The sequence below is a fragment of the Schistocerca cancellata genome, chromosome 2 (assembly GCF_023864275.1).
Source record: "Schistocerca cancellata isolate TAMUIC-IGC-003103 chromosome 2, iqSchCanc2.1, whole genome shotgun sequence".
In the NCBI taxonomy this organism is placed as follows: Eukaryota; Metazoa; Arthropoda; class Insecta; order Orthoptera; family Acrididae; genus Schistocerca; species Schistocerca cancellata.
This window is the reverse complement of record NC_064627.1, coordinates 466899198-466914388: the sequence shown is the minus strand read 5'-3', so window position 1 is coordinate 466914388 and position 15191 is coordinate 466899198. Positions and strand designations below refer to the sequence as shown.

The following is a 15191-nucleotide window of genomic DNA, read 5'->3' as shown; positions in this document are numbered from 1 at the left end:
ATGTAGCCTTATTTGCCAATGTCTCGCCGTAAGGTTCATCGTGCTATAAAACCTTGCTTTTTCAAATTTGGATAATAATTCATCAATGTTAATTGATCTGTCTTGTTCTGTCTCTATATGCTTATTCAATGTACATGCGTCTAGCACTAATCGCACACCTCCTGTAACCTTTTTTACCACTACTAAAGGGTTATTCATGATGCTAGAACTATATTCTATTATATTGTTGTCAATCATTTTGTCAATTTCCTCCTTAACTGCTTCTTTCAAACTTACTGGTATTGGATATGGCTTACAGAAAAATGGAGTGTCATCTTTGATTTTAAACTTACATATATAATCGCTGATATTACTAGGATGATCAGAAAATACTACTTCATATTCCATTAGAATTCTTACTTACTATAATAATTCCAGTTAAATTAATGGAAATTCTGCTTTCTTGTTGATCACTGTCTATGAACATACTGAATGGTACTAACCAAAGATCAGAGATACATTTTTATACGAACTCTGCTGTTTTGTTCTGTGTTATTTTACTAGAAACAGTCAAGTAAACAACCATCACTAACTCTTTGATTCCTTGCAGTCACTTTTGTAGAGATAGTTACAATTTTCAGAATCCACCAATATTGTTACACAGCATATGTTCAGGCTTTTAACCTTTCTCTATTTCCAGCTGTCAATAAAAATCACTTATATAAGTCAGTGTTAAATGTAAGTTATTAAGATTGTGAACTAATTCTTTGTAGGAGCCTTAGCAATGGAAGCTCTGCATCGCCAGGTTCTTCCTTTCCTTCTGCGCCGAATGAAAGAAGATGTTCTGCAAGACCTTCCTCCGAAGATCACACAGGTACACATATTTCACATAATGTTTTAAGACTTGTCTAGCTACATAATGTGAAAAATGCATCACCAATTTCAAACTTGGATTATGCAGGATTTGGTGTCCTTCTTTTATGACATGTTGAATGTGGGAACGCTTCTAGATTAAGTACTGATAATAGAAAACCGTAAGTAAATGTTATCTCCACTTGTCTGTACTCATCACTAAAGTTTCTTTGTAGTTTTTGGAAGCAGTAACAAAGAGTAACAGTTCAAGAACTGAGTAAGTTAGTTAATTAGTTAGTTACTTACATGCCCCATGGATCATTTTGCACGCTAGTCTCTAATGATATGAAATGAATCACTTTACGTTCACATCGCATATTAATTTGTACATATGGTTACAGTCTGAACTTTTCTAAGTTTTATTATTATTACAAAGCACAACACATGGAGTGTGTTTGAAATTTGTTGTAAAGTTTATTGGAACTTAATTAATTATGACCAAGAGGTGGTGACAAAACTGTATCCTCACCCAGAATTACTTCTCTTTTAAACGCATCTGCTACAAACAACCCTCAGGGGTACAGCAGTAGGCACCCTCATAACACCATCCTAAGCTAACCTATTCATGGGTCATGTAGAGGAATCCTTCTTAACCACCCAGAACCCCAAAACCATCACTTGGTTGAGATTCATTGGTGACATCTTCTTGATCTGTACCTATGGTTAATACAGCCTGTCCATATTGTTCCAGGCCTTCAACACCATCTCTCCCATTTTCTTCACCTAGTTCAACAAGCCACCTTCTTCAATGTCAACCACCACATCAAGGATAGCTACATCTATACCTCTGTCCACATCAAACCTACCAACCACCAACAATACCTCCACTTTGATAGCTGTCACTCATTCCACACCAAGAAGTGTCTTCCAAACATCCTAGCCACCTGTGGTTGTCACATCTTTTAGTGATGAGCAGTCTTTCTCCAAATATATCAAGGGTCTCACTGAGGCCTTCACAGACCGAAATTACCTACCCAACCTCATCCAGAAACAGCTGTCTCGCATGTCTTGTCTTACCAGTCACCTACCAGCCCCCACATACCCACTGTATGGCCACGAAGGAGTGCTCCTCTTCTGGCTCTCTACCACCCAGGACTGCAGCAACTGAGTCACATTCTCCTTCAGGATTTTGACTACCTATAATAAGAAATACCCTCCCCACTATCCTCCTCTCCCCTCCCACAATGGTATTCCACCACCCACACAACCTATGCGGTGTCGCTGTCACAGTCATCTCCTGTCCCATCAAAAACAGGCCCACCTGTGAAAGTGACCAAGTGATCTAGCTTAGCTGCCAACCACTGTGTCACATTCTATTTGGGAAAATAAATAACAAACTGTTTGTCTGCTCTAATGACCACTACCAAACTAAGGCCAAGAGAAAACTGTTTCACCCAGTTGCCGAATGTGCTGACCGATATAATGTGCTTCACTTTAATGACTGCTTCACAGCATGTGCCATCTCCCACCAACACTAGCTTTTCTGAATTCTGCAGGTGGGACTTGTTCCTTCAACATATCCTTCATACACGTAGACTCTTCTACATTATGCCCTGTCCTCCACCTGCGTATCCTCTTCTCTGGTCCCACTGCAGTACCATACTACACATGCCTTATATCCCAGCACTGCACCTACCTTGTCCTCTCTAACCGCCACCCCCACCCCATCCCCCAACTCACATATATACACACACCTTCCCTCAGCACAGCCTCCCAGTGTTTCGCTTAACAGCCCTATCATTTCTCTACCATTTCCATGTACACTCCCACAGACAGCACTAGCATCTCCCCACACCCCTACCCTGCCATCCCACCCACTCCCACTCCCATTCCTCTTCTTTACTCCCACTTAGATTGCTGGTCACGTCCGGCATAGTCGCATTTGGGCCTTTGTGCCCAGAGACAACAGTGGCCGTGTATGTGTGAGCTGTGCTTGTGTGAATATTTGTGAGTTTTCTACTTTTGAGGAAGGACATGTCCAAAAGCTGAAATATTACTAGCATTCTTTTTCGTTGTTTTTGTCTGCGGCTCAGCACTTCCTTCACATTGTGAGTAGCAGTCTGCCCTTCCACTGATTATTTGTATGTTGCATGAATCATATGCATGATATCTCACTTTGATGTGGTTCTTGTAAGTTGATTTACTAATATAATACATTGTCACAATGGAAAGATGGTTGCATGCTGACCATTTTCTTGATCAAATTTTACATTAATCTTAATATACATTTAAAATTATTGCCCAGGTGTATTCAGAAATTTGTTTGTGTAGTAGATGGAATGGTCAAACAAAAATTATTTGTGTTCATTTTTTAAAACTGTTTCCATTCTTTGAAGGCATGGAAGTAGATATTTTTATGCATACACCCTTATTCCTACCCTGTAAGAATGAGACCATTTATGAACGCTGGAGATAACAGCAGTTACAGTGAAACCTTGATTTAACACATTTTAGTGTACTTTAAAAATTGTAAACGTGGGAGAGAACTTTTTAAGCAGTAAATGTTCATATTCACCCACGGCCTTGTGTTTTCGTAGTCTATGTGTAATATATGGACACAATGTACACCAAAATACTCATCAGATACTTCTTTATTACCTAATAAAGGTTTTCTAAATTTGATACTATGTTTAGCCACCAACATAATATTTCCTGACACTTTAACATAGTAAATCACACCAGAAATGATATGTTTTGGAGAGAGACAAATAGTAAGAAACTGAGCAGCTGCCACATTGATTTAGCAAAGCTTAAAGCAGCGTTTTTATTATTTTACGTATTTACTCATGCATACTACAATGTGCAGTTGTAGTTAAACATCTGCCCAAAATGTGTTATGATTAGCACAGTTTGCCCTGCTAGAATATTGGGAAAAGTGGTGTAGATAGCTGAACCTAGTACCCGGAACATATCTAGCCATTTTAGATTTTACAAAAAAGAGTGGGTGAATTATTGTAAAGTATGTTAAATGTAGCACACAAATGTAGAGATTGGCAGTGGTACTGTATCACACTTCAGCCTTTTCAGCACACACATTAGAAAACATTAATAATCCATTTTATTTGTTCAGTGACCTTTAATTTTTATGTAAAAGTGACGTAATGAACAAATAGATACAGTAGTTCACACTTTGATAAAAAGTCCAAAATTATATATTATTTTAATTTTTTTTTTTTTTTTTTAATTTATAATATGGTTTTCCCAGTTCTTAAACACAGCGGAAAGCTTTGAAGACTACAGCTACAGCAGAAATGTATTTTTTACTATCTTCATTGCTGCATCTCCATCTGTCGTAGGAGGTACCTCACTGTCGTCATTCTCGTATACAAGAAAGTCAGTCATACCTTCAACAGCTATACTTTCCAACAGTGACAGCATATTGTTGCTTTTCAGAAGTAGTTGGTGACAGTGGACTCCTTAATGTCTGTTCATGCCTTGGGAGTATTCTGCAAAGAATCTGAAATAGACATGTTAAATAGACTGGATTTTTCTAGCGTCCATCAAACTTAATGCCTACTACACAGTGGCTTTGAAAGCAGGGTTAGTACCCAAACCCAAGGCCTTGTGCAGTTTTGTGTAAGGAACTCTTAACTGCACAGTATATGGTGCACCGACAATCCACAAACATAAGAATTTTCTTGTTACAGGTTCCCGTTCTTGCATCAAGACTATACACCTGCTTCTTGAATAGGTCCAGTGTCATCCATGATTTGTTATTGGCAGTATTGTTCATAGGCAGTGTTTTTACATTTTTAAAGCAAGATAGTTTCCTTTTTTTCCAGTCACAAAAGCTTTAATTTTTTCAGACCTGTCAGTGTTCGTGCCTAGCCTTACTGTAAGGTGAACTTAACAGTGTTTCTCTTCATAGAAATCCTCACCTATGAAGGTCAATGTTTTCTTTTGAATGACACTAAAAAGAAATCAGTTTCAGCTATGTTTAAAAGTCTGTTGCGCTGTTTTATACATATCATTGTACTGCATCTTGAACCCATTGATTCACCCATTAGATGCAGACAAATCCTCAGTTCTGCATATTAGTCACTGTCAGTGCCTTGTCATACATCATCACGTCATTCACAGGGCTGTTGGAAGCACATGCTGTCGTAAAGAAGTTCTTTATAATTTCTTATAGCAGCACATATTTCAAGTAACTGGCATATTTCATCTTTTGTCTTGTAATATTTTCCATCCTAAAGCTGTGACAGAAAACATTAAATTTCTACTTGTAAAAAACAGCTGACAACACTACTCTTGGATCACCTATGCAATGGCACCAACAGTGCTACATGATACAGACGATTAATAACTCTTGGCACTGTGGTTGACGGGAGTAACTGTATCAGTTAAAATTGACTTGCCGTGGTCTGTAGAGACAGATTTGCTAGTACAGCCAAAGCAGACTACAATGTGTAAAGTAGTGCATATATGAACCATAAATGAAACTATTTTATTAGTTACAAATACTGGGAAATGGATGTCCTGTACATAATGATCATAATCCCAGAACTAATTTAACACTGAAACAGTATTTTTACAATATTATCGGCATATTACTTTTTATGCTGCATACAGATTTGAAAGCTAAGCTTAGTAGTGACAAAAACAAGTGAATGTTTGTCTGAAGTCACACCTTCTTCCAATTTGTATTGAAACAGTTGTTCCCATCAGCCACCAAACTGAGTAGAGCTTGGTAGCAACACTATCATGACAAATTGTTCCAACTTATGGTAATTCGCAAAATGTTAATTCGCATATACTGAATAGATTGCCCTGGGCTCAAGAAAGTGAACACTTAATGCTTGCACTACTTGATGGCCAATGCCTTGCTATGTCAATGTATGCCAAATACTTCAGTCCCCCCTTCCCAGAGTATTGTTTCATAAAGTGTAAATTGTGGAATAATTATAAGCAAGTTAATGCAAAAAGAGAACTGAATTAACATTGTGATCATAGGAAACTTGATGAGGATGATAAAATGTTGGAATTTGTGGGCAAACATTAATGCTGGGAACATGAAAGTTGGGTTGCACTGTAGTTCTGTTATTACTACAGAAGAGTAAAACTTAAGACGGCAGTTTTATTCCTTGTCGTTTTTGCTATTTATTCGTGTGCAATTCATCTGAGTCTTCAGTTGAATATCATAACAAACAGAGGTAAATAAATAAATGAAGTCTCATCTGCAGCTGAATGTCATATACCAGTGTAGCTCTCTGAACCTTTCTCCATGGGATCATATCTATGTGTGTGTGTAATAAAGCAATCAGACTACCTATATATTATACTTCCTTTTTTGAGTAGTTGTAATGATTTGTTAATTATAATTTATAGTGTTTCAAATAATCTAGTAGCAAGTCTGTGTTTACATAATACTTCTTTGTTTTACATTCTTAGATAGCAGTAATGTTTCTATTGCTTCTATACGTTGTCTTTGATAGTGAAGTTTGTTAGCTACTTTATTTAACTGAAATGAGCAATGTGGAATAATCGGTAACACATATGATTTGCACTTAAGAGGAACTGGTTTCAAATCCCATCCAACTGTCCAACTTTAAGGTTTCCTCTGTTTCCCTAAATCAGTTAAAGCAAATGCTTATATGGTCCCTTTGAAAAGGATACAGGGGATTTCTTTCCTCATCATTTTCCTGACAGAGCTTTGTCTCTGGTGATCTGGTTAGTGATAGGACATTAAATCCCAATTGCCCTTCGTTCTCATCTAATCTCCTAAGTAACGTACTATCTGCTGAACGATCTCAGTTTTCATTGTGTGGTGACTTAATAGTGTGCTCATTTGGCAGCTTTTAATATTCTTGTGTTGTATCATAACATTACTCAATTAATGTTTTAAAGAATAGTAAAAACTGTGGCTCAGTGCTAAAGTGCCAGGTCTTGGGTTTGATCCTCAGTTTTAAGATTTTTATCTGTCACTTATTATTTCATCTCTCGATATGAATGCCAAATTGCACTGTGTTTCAGAGTGCACATTAAACTGTCAGTCCCCTATAACTAGCTGGGGAAGTCACTTCAAAGGTCAGAGCAAGGCAATAACATATGATCTCCAATAGAACCTTGCCTAGTAAGGCATTGTGGTGTTCAAACAATCCTTCGGGTTGATGACACCTTTAAGTGTTTTTGAGGAAGACAGTGTAAGTGCATTACTTAACTATCAAGATCATTACAGGATTTACCTCTGTTATTATTTAGACATAACATACACAACAGCTTTGATAATTTTGAACGTTGACCTGAAATATACCTAACAATCCCATTTGGCACAAGTGACCTACATCCATAACAATAAGATTTGAATGATAACTGACAGCAGCAAATATTTTATTAACATAAATGAATCATGGTTGGTCTTCCTTTAAGTTATTAGGGTTTACTATTCAAAGTGTTTTACTGTAGTTCCTAATAATTTTATGTAAATAAATCACCACCAGCTCCATCAGTCATTTGACACCTGCTGCTGGATGAAGGACTCGTCCAGACGTTGCTGCTCGTAATTGTGTTCAGTGATATGGATTCATTGTGTTCCTACAGGTTTCCTAATACTATTTACCCACTGTACATTATGTTATTGCCCTGGTCTTTCTTTTATTTCTTGGAATGTAGCAAAGAACTTTCTTGGCCCATTGACCATCTAGTCTCCTGGATACAAATCCTGTGCTCATTTCTTTTATTTTTATTACATTGATAATTGGCTGCAATAATTGTGCAGTGAAGAAGAGCCTTGTCCATGATAAACTAGCTTTGATGCTTGCATAAAATCAGTCTTTGGGCTGAAGACTGCAGCAACAACATCAGTTATGTTATCTGTTTCAGTTTGTTCCCTGAGTTCAAGGGCCCCTTTTCTGTCTCAGTAATTCCAGTAATGTTTCTTTCAGATTGTGTTCTGAGCAGTCCTGAGATTTCGAATGTTTTTAGCAGTTTGCGCTTCAGTGGTGTAAGTGAAAACTTGTGATACGCACTGGTTATAAACTCTGTGTTTCAGACACAATGTGAACTTCATTCCGAAAACTGTGTAGATCTCCAAAAGCACTCCATATCATTTCTACACTTATATTTATTTGTTATGCAGCGCATCCTGCCTTCAGATGTCCTAGAAACAAAAACTTATCAACTGGTTTTATTGCTTCATTGTTAATGTGTACTCTTTTGTTTTTGGTGCATAATTGTACATTATTCTAGTTTTACTGTAACTGATTTACAGGCCTGCTTTCAGACTTGGTCTGTTAAGTTGTTCCAGTTGTTATTTATCTGCAGTAGAGACAAACAATACAATGTCATCATCAAAATGAAGGTAGTTGAGGTTTTCCAACTTTAGGTGCCTGAAAACTTCATCTAGTGCTGCTAAAAATAGTTTTGACGGCGTTGAATCTTCTTTCCTGAATCCTAATTGAATCCTCAATTTCCCATTATCCTGTTGAAGTGTAATGGAAGCTGTGCGCTGCTGTACACATTCTTCAAAATACTAGGACAGGCTGAATTAATGACTTGGTTCTCAAGGGATATTAGTAGTAATATTGTTATTATCAAGTTGAAAGCTTCCTAAAAATCTCTGAACCCCAGACAAAGTGAAAATCCTCTTTCTATAATTTTGTTTGTGACTAGTAAGCAACCATTTGCAACTTCGGTGGTCAGGTTATTACTTCACTTAATTAAAATCTGATGGTTTTTCTATGGAATGTATATTGTGTACATTAGGGAGAGAGAGATGATATATGTAGAATTTTTGTTTCAGTTTTGGAAGATGGTCTTTATTTCCAAACATTTTGTAAACAATATTGCAAGTTCATTTTGCATTAAGAATGAAAACACACTCAGCACTGGTGTACTATTCTACAGTATTTATTATCTTTTGCGTCATCTCGTTGTCGCTGTAGGCTTACCGTATTTACTCGAATCTAAGCCGCACTTTTTTTCCGGTTTTTGTAATCCAAAAAACCGCCTGCGGCTTAGAATCGAGTGCAAAGCAAGCGGAAGTTCTGAAAAATGTTGGTAGGTGCCGCCACAACTAACTTCTGCCGTCGAATATATATATATATAGCGCTACATGGGCATGCTTTGTAAGCACAAAGATAAATACTGGCGCCAAAACCTCTGCGTCAGTAAATGAATTAAAAAAAAGAAATATGTGGAAGATGAGCTTTTTTCTCCGCCCCGAGTTTCGACCACGGCATTTTCATACATTACTCAACGAAGTAAATACAGATTCCGTATTGTTCATCTCCGAATGTAGCAGAATTTCAATGTAATACGAAAATCCGACTGGCAAGACTGTTTGGAATGTTTGTCAATATGGCCATCTCTACGTTCTGAATTTTTTCCTACATGTGAGAAGAGATGGTTGCTAATAGAAACCTGATGAAATGTGAATCACATGCAGTATTCTCTTCACCATAAGAATAATACGAATATAAACATTTTGCCATGTATTCTTTCATGTTTGCTGCTATCTCATTTAAATCCTGTCTGCCTAATAAACTACGAAATTAGAGTGAGACAACAGCAAACGCGGAAGAATATACGTATCGTTTCAAGTTTATATTCGTATTATTCTTATGCCTAATAGTGATACAGTCAGAAATGAAGCACGGCAACTGACTAGATTTTTAAATCTAAGATGACTCTAATTTCTGTGCAGAATTTGATGTACTAAAGAAGCGGCCGCAAAGATTTTCAAACGGAGAAAAATTTTCGACTAACTCTCATTGAGAACAATGTTCTATCATACGCAGTCTATTATTTGGTTCTTGTTGATCATTATCAAAGAAAGCAGCAGTGTAAGTTAACAACAAATAGCAGTCTCTTGCCGTTGTTTCGATTATGAGACAATTCCTCTCTTTGTTTTAATTGTAAGCGGCAGTAGCGCGCACAAGAGCAAACCATGCCGCGAGCGGCGACAGGCTGTAAACACGCACTATCAGAATGCGACAAACAAAGCATGACACAGTACAGTAATGCATTTTCAGCTTAGAGTGACGTAAACACCTATAACAAAGAAAACGGCACTTATCAGATCAAAGCAAAATAAGCAATCGATTCAAACCAGATGAAGCACGTGAAAAAGGAAGGGTACCCGTATAAATACGGACGGAGCGCCTGACGCATAGCAATGGCTACCTGGTAAAGCTTAACTGCTAAGCTTACGACTCGAACCAAACTACTGTAGCTGCATCGTCATTCATTCGACCTAAATTGTGTCTCATATTAGAATGTACCAACTTTGTTTCGATTTGGAGGTGCGGCCTAAAACTTTTTTCTCCCCTTAAATTTCGAGTCTCAGATTTCAGGTGCGGCTTAGTCGGGAAATTTTTTTTCCTTTGTTTCGAGCCTCATTTTTCAAGTGCGGCTTAGATTCGAGTGCAGCTTAGATTCGAGTAAATATGGTATACCATGGGAAGCAAGGTGGAGGATGTTGTTTGGTGGTCAGTATCCTCTTTCTGTAACACAACAACACACATGTATTAATAGGGTTTTTTATTCATAATAATATGAAGTTACTTATCTTTAAGCTAGTTGTTGTGGTACAAGCTCTTCTGTAATAGTCCATGTTAGCCTCACTGCTGGTGAAGTACACTTCCCACTATGCACACTACTGGGCTGTGACTCACTGGATGGCTGACTGGGCCTTACGGTCCACAGCAGCGATCTAAATACTGGCGGTCGAGAGGGCATTGGTGGCGCGTTTCTAGCCTTTTTCCTGAAAGGCTCACCTGCTCCGGTGCCTACTATCGATCTCCTCGCAGCCTCTTTGCTGATTGGAGTGCTGGCGACAACGAATGCCAGAAAATTCCTCCCCACTGAAATGCTGCACTGGTGTCATGTAGTGAGGCTGCAAACGACAACAGGGAGGGAGGCAGGACGCAGCGAGCTGTAACTGTGTAGGATGCCATACTCCCGACCGTACCCCATCATCTGGCTTGCGAGGTAACAGGAACGTCCTCTGGAAATCTGCTGCCAGGGCACATGTCCAGGCTTGAGGGCATGTCCTTGGACGCTGAAGGTGATGGAGATAGCAGATCCAGGTCTATGGAGTTACCAAGCGGGGATGGTAGGGGCGAGGCCACATCATCTATCTGCTCCTCCTGGGTTGCCCTGGTGGCACTAGCATGTGGCCGCGCGGTCCCGTGAAGCAGTGAATCTTGGGGAAGAAAAGAAGCAGGATCATAGGGCAAATGACACATACGAATTTGGTTGTGGTGCCAGTGCTACAAACCATCAGGACCTGCAGTCAAATACAGATAAGAGTCAATGTGTTCCTGGATCACGCCTCTTTCCCAGCACCTATGGTTGCCATAAACTCTGAAAAGAACAACATTGCACGGCGCAAAGTGATACTTGCAGACCATTGGCAATGCCGGATGCTGATGTGGGTGTAGCAAGTGTGGCAGTGGCCGATGACGGCGGTCATGCAGAAGTTCCACCGGAGACAGTCCGCCTCCTGGGTGGGAGCGGTAGGAGGCAAGAAAGAGTTGCACCAGCTGTTCCTGTCTGTGGGCAGTGAAGCTTGGCCATCTGCTGTTTGAAAATACGTATGAAGTGTTTAGATTCTCTGTTGAATTGCAGGTGAAACTGAGCACTTGTTAGATGACGAATGCAAACCTGCTATGCAAAATATGGAGGACTACACTTGAATGATACTATGTGATGTGGCAGAAGCCATAGGCACCGCAAATGGGAACTTGCTAAAAGAGTCTACCACTATGAGCCAACAAGTGTTCCAAAATGGTCTTGCATAGGCAATGTGCACTCGTTGCCATGGCAGTTGCATCTTAGGCCAAGCTGAGAATGTCTGTTGTGGAGTGGATCGGTTCTCCATGCAAGCATGACACTGTGATTTCATCTGTTCAGTGTGGGCATCCATGCCGTGCCAAGTACAGTGCCGGCGTCCTAACTGTTTAGTGTGAACAATTCCCCAATGTCCTTGGTGGAACAATTGCAACACATCCTTTTACAACACTTTGGGAATAAGCACACATGATTGTCCACTGTCATTTTGAACTAGAATCACACCTTGTACCGAAAGTTTACGCCAAAGTGTAAAATATTGGCACACAACTGAGTTATGGATACTGTTCAATGAACTAGGCCAAGACGTGCGAATGTAGTGCAACAGAATCTTGAAGTCTGGGTCTGCTTCCATGGCCTGTTCTTTTCTGTAGTGTGAGGGAAAAGATTCCACTAATTCAGAGTCCTGCGCATTGATTTGGCAACAAAATGCGGCAGATGCATCAGAATCAGAGTCTGGGCCAATCAGAAGGTGAGATAGGGCGTCTGCATTGCCGTGATTTGCTGTAGGTATACACAATTTCGTACTGATACTGCGAAAGCAATGAAGCCTAACATTCCAATTTTTGAGCATTGCATGTAGGAACCGTCTTTGACATATGAAACAAGGAGTGCTTGTGATCTGTCACTAAATAGAACTTGCAACCCTAAAAATACTGATGGAATTTTAGCACACCATACACAACAGCGAGAGTGTCTTTTTCTGTCTGAGAATAATTGCACTGAGTTTGAGTCAACAACTTTGAGGCAAAAGCAATTGGTCTGTCCTGTGAACCAATTCTGTGCGAAAGCATAGTGCCAATTCCATAGGAAGAAGTGTCAGCTTGGAAAACTACTGGCTTACACTAAAATCTGTCACTAAGCAAAGCATTTTTGAGTTTCTGAAACCCGTCTTGACAGTCTTTAGTCCACACAAAAGGCACATTTTTGCGACACAAGCGATGCAATGGAGCTGCGAACTGAGTGGCATTAGGTATGAACCGAATGTAGTAAGTCATCTTGCATAGTACTGTCTCCAGTTCAGACACATTGTGAGGAACCGGCAAGTCATAGATTGCAAGCAAATGAGATTGCAGGGGGTGCATGTCCTGACTGTTTATCACATGACCTAAGTACTGTAGTTCAATTTGAAAAAAAGTCACACTTTTCAAGATGACATTTGAATCTTGCTTCAGACAACAATGGAAACAGAGCACAGAAATTGGCAATGTGTTCCTCTGGTGCACAACCTGAGACAACAATAACATCAAGGTAGTCTGAACAAAATGACGCTTTAGCAGTCAGCTTTTCCAAGTAACTTTGAAAAATGACTGTACAGAAAAACTGCCAAAGGGCAAATGCAAATACTTGAACAATCCAACATGTGTGTTTATGACAAATACTTTCTGTGGTTCTTCATCCAATGGAATTTGGAAGTAGGCATCACGCAAATCTTAGAAAATTAACGTCCTGCACCAAGCCTGTCCGTGAGTTCCTCAGGGTGAGGTAACAGATAAGTGTCAACCACTGTCTGTGGGTTGACTGTAGACTTGAAGTCAACACAAATGTGAATGCGACCAGAAGTCTTAGACAATGATACGAGAGGACTTGCCCATTGACTAGCTTGAATGGGAGCAATTACAGCATTATCTTGCAATTGTTTCAAGTCACTGGCTACTTTGTCTCTTTCAGCAATTGGAATGGGGTGGGCTCAGAAAAACTTAGGCTGTGCACTGTCTTTCAATGTAACATGTGCTACAAACATACTAGCTTTTCCAATTCCTTCTGTAAATAGTTCAGGAAATTCTTTAAGCAAGCTAGCAACACTGTCTTCTGGTGCAAAAGCTGATATGTAAAGTACATTTTGGTGGATGCTAAGTCCAAACAAATTAAAGGCATCTCAACCGAAAATGTTCTCACTGTCTCTTGATTTCAGCACAGTAAAATTCACTGTCCTCGTGCGAGATTTGTAAGTTGGCAGGCAAGCTACTCTGTCCAAGCACTGTAATTTCCTGTTCATTGTAAGCAGTGAGGTGCTTGCTAGATTTAGGAAGGCGTAATAAGCCTAACTATTCGTACATGGCACAATTAAGCAAAGTTACTGAGGCGCCTGTGTCTAAGTAAATGTTCACATGACGGCCAGCGATTCGAAATAAGACAAATAGTTTGTTACAACGTCGTTGTACAACCTTAATCTTACATTTGTCAGAATCTGTTGTAGGTTTGGAAAACACAGTGTTTACTGCATTTGCGTGAGCCTGTTTTTTCTGAGAGCGAGCTAAATCGGCAGTTTGTGCCATTGCAAACAAGCTGCTTGGACATGGCCCCCTCCTTTTCCACACACGTAACACATTGCTATATATGAAGGGCAATCCTGTCTTTATGGTGATCAAAACATCTAGGGCAAGACGTCACAAAGTTCACAGGTCTGTTCACCTGTCTACATGACTGTCCACACGGCTGTGTACCACTCATTGTTGTGGTTGCTTGGGGCAGTCATGAACAAGGGGCGACTCAACCTGACAAATCAGGGCCTGGTCAGACTTATCAGCTGTTCTGGCACCCGAATCATACTGCTCTAAGATTTGCAATACTTGGGGAAATGATGGATCAGAGTATTTTAAGATCTGTTCCCGTATTCTACTATATGGGACATTGAATGTTATAGCATCTCTTATCATTAAATCACTGTAAAAGTTGCCACAACTACACTTAAATTTATACTTCCTAGTCATGCCCGTTAGATCTGTGTACCACTGATGGTACGTCTGTTCCGGCTTTATCTGTAAGCAAAAGAACTGATATCCGACTGCAGATACATGGACTTGCTGGTCATAGTACTTGATTAATGCAGTGATTACTTGGTCATAACTGAGTTTGTCGGGAGATGCAGTTGGGAATAGTTTTTGTATTAACCTGATCACTGGGGATCCCGCAATCGAAATAAAGTATTGCAGCTTTACAGTATCTTGAACTCGATGAACTTCACAATGTGCTGGGAACTGTGTTAGGTATTCGAACCATTCCTCTTCTGTGCCATTAAATTCCTGGAACGTTGGTACACTGGTCGGCGGCAGTTGTTGGACTTGTCGGTTTGTCTGTTGGGTGGCCGACGCAGCTTGTGCAGCCAGTAGTTGTCCTTTCATTAATAGGGCAGCAATTTGTTTGTTCTGAAACTGAAAAGCTTGTGTTAGATCCATCACATTGTTAGCCATGGTTTACACAAATAAGTTGTAGCAAAAAGCAAGCAAAGCCTCTGAAAATATAAATTTGGTTAGTTCTGTGGCTCCCCTCCTGTAATACTTGCAAGAACACAACAACACATTAGCAAATAGAAATGAGCAGCCCTGCAAGCGAAAACACAAGGGAAGCAAGCAAAATCTGCACTCAGTTATACTTGTCACCAGTTTTTGTGTCGTCTCATTGTCACGTTAGGCTTGTACCATGGGAAGCAAGGAGGAGGATGTTGTTTGGTGACCAGTATCCTCTTCCTATAACACAACAGCATGCATGTATTAACAGGGTTCTTT

The 15191-nt window shown here is 39.7% G+C and overlaps 1 protein-coding gene across 1 annotated transcript in view; it reads left to right on the top strand.

Moving 5' to 3' along the window:
- LOC126161983 (TATA-binding protein-associated factor 172) overlaps positions 1-15191 on the top strand; it is a 300940-nt gene that overhangs the window by 211914 nt on the left and 73835 nt on the right. The window contains exon 29 of the mRNA XM_049918182.1: positions 753-853. Within this exon, the coding sequence (XP_049774139.1) occupies positions 753-853 (101 nt within the window). The remainder of the gene's footprint in view (positions 1-752; positions 854-15191) is intronic.